The sequence below is a fragment of the Colossoma macropomum genome, unplaced genomic scaffold (assembly GCF_904425465.1).
Source record: "Colossoma macropomum unplaced genomic scaffold, Colossoma_macropomum, whole genome shotgun sequence".
Taxonomy (NCBI): domain Eukaryota; kingdom Metazoa; phylum Chordata; class Actinopteri; order Characiformes; family Serrasalmidae; genus Colossoma; species Colossoma macropomum.
Genome location: NW_023494791.1, coordinates 23,616,641 through 23,622,898, shown reverse-complemented (window position 1 = coordinate 23,622,898; position 6,258 = coordinate 23,616,641). Strand labels below are relative to the sequence as shown.

General features: G+C 38.8%; 1 protein-coding gene across 1 annotated transcript; it reads left to right on the top strand.

Annotated features, from left to right (window-relative positions):
• The first annotated feature begins 662 nt into the window (after positions 1-662).
• Positions 663-6,154, top strand: chchd1 (coiled-coil-helix-coiled-coil-helix domain containing 1). The gene is made up of 3 exons (XM_036574511.1): positions 663-937; positions 3,110-3,228; positions 3,681-6,154. The coding sequence occupies exons 1-3, from the start codon at positions 802-804 to the stop codon at positions 3,789-3,791; spliced, it is 366 nt and encodes a 121-aa protein (XP_036430404.1). The 5' UTR covers positions 663-801; the 3' UTR covers positions 3,792-6,154.
• The last annotated feature ends 104 nt before the right edge of the window (positions 6,155-6,258 follow it).

Here is a 6,258-nt window from a genome sequence, read left to right as displayed (position 1 = left end):
ACGATGCTGGAAAATGCCCAATTTACCTTGCGTATTGCCTAACAAAGCAGTAATGGGCAGCCAGTTGATTAGCAGCTATTAGCTTGATACGGGAATCACAAGAGCGTTATACTGACCACCTGAAATAAACTGCATAGGAACTCAAGTTTGTTAGCTTTTGTTGCATTCTTGGTCTAAAATGAAAAGCTAAAGCTCGGACGTGAGAGATGTGAGCACTAGCAATCCAAACGCTTCATACCAAGTGAACACTTTACTTATATTACAGATTATAAAACCTTGACACTAGACATGGCCTAAAATCACTAAAAAATCATAGATACTGTGGCATCTGACCACAAACGTCAGTTTGCTGTGACTGTTGTTGTAGTCACTGGATAAATACACTGACAATTTCACTAATAAAATATTTCATGAACATTGATATATATTGAATGAACATTGATATATATGGAATAAACATTGATATATAGTGAATGTACTGTGATATATATATATAGAATAAACTGTGATATATATATAATATATTTCAAATATATTGTTTTCCGTATGAGGAAGTTAAAGTATTTGCACTTGAAAGTACTCAGAAAAGTTCAAAAATTCATCCTCAGGCAGCGATTTACGACGTGTTTACGGCAGTGCCGTTGAGCGTAACCATAGTGACAGCTGGACAGACGTCATACGGCAGTAATGGCGGCTTCCTGAAGGTTTCGCGGAGCGTGCTGGTCTGCTGTGCAGGGAGTGTTTTCAGAGTTTAGTGTCAGTGGTCTGAACTCCGCGCTGTGCGCAGGGCTGCTGTAGAGGATGGCGGTTCAGGGCGCGGGGGTCGAGACGGCGCTGAGGCGCCTGCTGAGCAGAGAGCGCGGGCGGCCCGTACTAAAGCCCAACAAGCCGCTGCGCCTCAAGGACGAGGTGGCCAACCGGAGACCAGAGAAAGGAGGTGAGCAGGAGCAGCTCTGATCATCACTGCTGTCTCCGTTACTGTGGAGCGTTTATCTCAGCTTCCCTCTCAAATGCCTCACTGTCAGATTCATCAGGAGCTAAAGAAGAAACACACCTGGAGTGTTCACCTAGGACCCTGAGCGGGTTTGAACGCGTGTTTTGTTCATTTAAATTGAGCTGGACATAAATTAACACTGCTGGATTGAGTTTAGCACTGGGGGGTTTCCCCGTGTGATCTGTATGACCTCCAACGGCTTTGTACGGAGGCCGGCTTTAGACTAATTCGATTCATTTTACCGAGTCTATTCTTTGTGTTCGATTCTGTCGAGTATTGACTAATGGTGTGCGATACGGCAAAATTTGGTATCGATCCGATACCAAGTAAATACAGGGCCAGTATCGCCGATACCGATACTCTTTACTTATAAAAGCAGTTTATGTACTTTCCTGTAAGGGAGAGCAGTGTATCATGGTTTATGAGGTGAATCTATTATCAGTATGCTAAATCTGAATACACCTTCATGACCACTAAGTGATTTTTGCTTTCCACTGAATGAACTTAATTTGTAAACATGAATTCTGCACAAAAATACTACTGGAGAACAATGAATATTTTAAAACTTACATTTTTCTTTCCTTCAGCCTGTGTTTTTTGTTCAGGAACCATTAAATAATACAAAAACAATTTCTCTCTTTTGTTGCACTTCTCTGGCTTTTTGTAAAATAAAGTGTACAAAATGATTACTGGAGAACGAATGTTTTAAAAGTTAAATTCTTTTTCAGTTAGAGGTTTTTGTTCAGAAACAATAATATAATGTACCACTATATAAGATACCTGGATAATCTTTGCCTCTGTGAAAGGGCTCTGACAGTGACCTCTGTCTCTGTGCCGGGGGTCTAGGTCTGTCTGAGGGATTTCCCTCCTCCACTAGCCGTTTCTCTCGCAGCTCGGAGTTCTCTTTTTCGTGGTTTTTCATATGTTTGTATAAATTGGTGGTGTTACCACAGTAGTGAAAAGCCTTCTTACACACATCACAGTGTGCAAGCCTTTCATTTACGGCCATAAAATATCTCCTCACGACGCTCCCCTTTTCTTTCTGCTATGCCCTCAATCACTGCAGCCCACAAAAGTGTCCTTTCTTAGCGCCGCTGAGTCACGTGACAGCACGACAACAAAACAGCAGAGCAGGGGAGGAGGAGCAAAGTGTGCATGCAAGATGTGAAAGGAGCGGTGTTTGAACAGACATGTCTGCTTTTTGATGAAATGAGAGCGACGTATTGAACGTAAAGGAATGAAGTATCTGTCACATCACAACGTTGATAGTATCGATATTTATTTTGATATTTTGTTTTTGGCAAAGCATTCTCAACATGGCTGCTAACAACAGTGTTTTTGGGATTGGCAGTTCTTGCTGCACTCTAGTCTTTAAATGGATTAGTGAAATTGTCAGTAGCACACATGATTTAATATATTGAAGGACTGATCAGCTGAAGCTGGTATTGGATGGTAACTGTAAATAGCATTACATAACATTTTCTCAGATGTATATCATAAGTTGGATGGCTGAGCTGTGGACTACTGCATTAATCAGCTATTAATTATGTCTTATAATTAAAATTAGGAAGGCACATCTTGCCCATTCTGTTACGTTTAGTCTCATTGGGTTTACAAATCTCACTTTTTTTGTTTATTTATTTATGTGTGTATGTATGTATGTATGTTTTGCTCAAAGGCTCAGAAAAATGCTGTTTTTTTGGGAGTGGCTGTTTTGTGCAAATTCGTACTAAAACATGAGTTTGAGTGTAGATAAAAATGTATATTTTGCATATATATTTATACTTACATTTTTTAATTATTCTTGCAGATCACTTCTCCAAACTCATTACAAAAAACAGTTTATCTTTCACAATCAGGTATAATAGTTCTTCTGCTAGTTGGGATTCATTATAAGAAATTTATTTTCCAGTTCTCATTCAGAGGGAGTTTAGCGTTAAAACAATCAGACTTCTGTTTGTGATAGAGTCCAAATATAATTTCAGTAGTTGACTGTTTTCACAGAAGCACTGGGTTAGCAGGGCAAAAGTGACATGGTTTAAATCAAGAAATAAATGTCAAACAATGTGTCACTTTTCAAATGCTTTTTGACATGTTGCACATCCTTTTTTTCAGAGGCCACATGTATCACAGAGATGTCCATATTGATGGCTTGCTGGAAGCAGAATGACTTCAACAACACTGTGTGCTCCAATGAAGTGTCTGCATTCTACAGATGTATAGAAAAGGCTCAGGTACTCTAAAACTGTCACTCGTTTCTGTCAGGAAATCCTACAGTCCCACCCGGCTGACTTTGTTGCTGTAATGGTTGCACAATGTTATGGCCTTCATTAAACATGCCGCTGAGGAAGACATGGGAATGGTAATTAGGAAGAATGGCTGGAATAATTTGTTTCCTGCTTTGGGCGGAGTTCTAACAAACTCTGATCCCCCATTTTAGCTGCTATTCCCTGCTGGTCAGCCTTGGTTTTCTTTTGTCATTTTTATGCTTCGACTGCTTTCACAGCAAATTAGTTGTTTGGGATGAGCCCTCCTTCAGCCATGTCAGATAATATAAAGCAGACAATATTTGCTCAGTTTCGAAAAAAGTATTTATATTTTTACAACATATTTTTCTTGTGGTAAGCTGCATTCAGTGATACATGTTTATATGTACGCTGTGCTAAATTTGTTTCTGCTCTTACAGGCTGAGAGAGAAAAAGCAAAGCGCCAAGCTCTTGGCCAGGGAGGACGACTGCTGCCAAAACAGGCCAATAAACTCCTGAAAAGATATCCCAACTTGAGGCAAGAGATCTAGCTCCAGCTGCCTGGATGTATTCAACTATGGACTCCTGGGTGTGAAAGACAGGGACCATGTGCAGCGATTTTGGACTGAGAGTTTGGGCAATGAATCAGCAAATCCACACAGACAATTTATGTTGAATGCAGTGGTTTTGGGCGTGGCTTTAAGAGATGCTGAGATTTTCCATTCCGAATATCTCTAGTAGACTGCATAACTTCTGCCACACAGGTCTAGAGGTTTGCCAGACCTAATTGGTCACATTATCAGCAGCAGATAGTGGCAAAGTAAACTTTTTTTACAGGACTGTGGATGAACATCTGCTTATTACTGTGTTTAGTTGAGTCTATCATAGATCAGCCTGTCAAAGCAGTATAAGACAAATCGATGGCGATTTTGCTGCAGTTCACACCTTGTGATCTTTGAATGATTGTGAATTATTATTATTATTGATGTTCGTGTACTGACATCTGTTGACAACTTAAATGTTATCGATTTGATTAAATTGATGTCCTGTTCTTTTATCCCATCTGCTGAATTACCTGTTGTCATGCAGTCAGTTTATTACATAATCTTATGTCGCTTGTTGTTCGCATCGGTCCTTATTGTGCAAATGTAGATCTGTTGGGCATCACTTAGTGGATAGGGTTACAGACTAAGACATAAATCAGCATTTGACTGCTGATTTAGTGGCTTGAATATTGTTTAGATTTGCCATTACACTCTTCGGTCAATGTTTGTGCTATTCCATATGATAGTGAAAACAATATAAAGTTACTGATCTTTGTGTACTTGTTTTAATTTCTTATTAATTTAGCCTTGATTAGTGTTCAGAAAGTACTAGCTGTATTGTCAAGTGCATCTGGAATATTGCCAGTTGGTCCTGCGATAACACTGTCCACCATTTCCTTAGACTCGTTATCTACCCCACTGTCAATAACCTCACTAAATAGCAAAAGGAAATGATGTCTGCTACATTACAGGAGGCCTGTCTACCACACTAATGAAACAATCAGCTTTTAGAAGCTGGGCTAATCAAAGAGCTTCCAACCACTAAAAATACTCTACAGCTGGGAGCAAGACCACTTCCTGCTGTCTACAGTGGCAGAGCGGAACTGGCTGAGGGCAGCGCATGAGTTCCAGATTTATTGTGAAATACTTTAAGCTGCCTGCAATGGTGACCTTTCCCCTCTGCTTGAAATCTGTAGTAAACTGCAGGATGTTAATTGGGCAGGTCCAGTTCCAAGTGCCCACATCGATTCAAAACAGCTGAACGTCACTCTAAGAAGATAGCATGGTCTGGTGCCAAGCAATGCAACCACGCCTTAGAAGATAAGAGTCTTTAGCATTGGTTTTAAATGCTTTGATGCCTGATTAATAGTGAGATTTCAGCTAAATAAAATACACAGCGGTTTTGATAGAATAAGAAAATTGTAGTTTATATATACGATTTATAAATGTTGTTCTTGGGACAAAACCTTGCATCCCCATTTTTGTTATTTATCATTTTACATAATTTGAAAAGCTTTATTTTTTTAAATGGTCCAAAATTGGTTGGGGGGAAAAAATATTTATCCGTTCACTTCCATTAAAAGTTAAGAATGTTTTTCCTTCACCTTCGAAGATACTATTTGGAGATATAAAGTTTTGTGCAGACAGCAGCGAAATACATACGTATGTGTGTGTGTGTGTGGAAAATGAGAGAATGCACTACCTCTGCGTTTTGGACAACGAGTTGTGTAAGGGATGTTTTGCTCATGTTTTACAGTGGTTAAATGTGTCCTTTGATGTTTTTTCACAATGTGAATAAATAATGTACATTATCAGCCCTTTTAAACGCACCCAACCTGAACAATGATGGGTGAGGCTCTCTGACTCTGTGTGCACACAGGTGCACGTTTAAGGAAAACCTTGGTCATACCTTAACTATTGCTGTATCTACTATGGAGACCTTCAACTATATTTAACTCAATAATAAGATTATTTTTTTTCTTTTGAAATCAGAGAACAAATATGAAAAATCATCATATAACTAAGGAAATATGCTTGTAGTCTGTAGACTCTGGGAATTCTGCCAATTCATCTTATCAACAATTGACCTTTGCCCTGTTATGTATTGTGCACATTTTGAAAAAAGGACAAGGCAACTCTATATGTATTCTGTATTCAAAATTCTAAATGCGATCAACTCTGTATTCACTATTCTAATTGTGATTGTATTCACAATTCTAAATGTGATCGAGTCTGTATTCACAATTTTAATTATAATTGACTCTGTATTCACAATACTACGTGATCAACTCTGTATTCACAATACTAAATGTGGTAGACTCTGTATTTACAATTCCAAATGCAATAAAGTCTGTATTCACAATTCCAAATGGGACCAACACTGTAACTGAAATTTCCACTTTGAGCCGTCATGGTTCTATAACCATTGCCTTTACTAAAGAATCTTTAAAGAACCCCTTTTTTGACCAAGTAC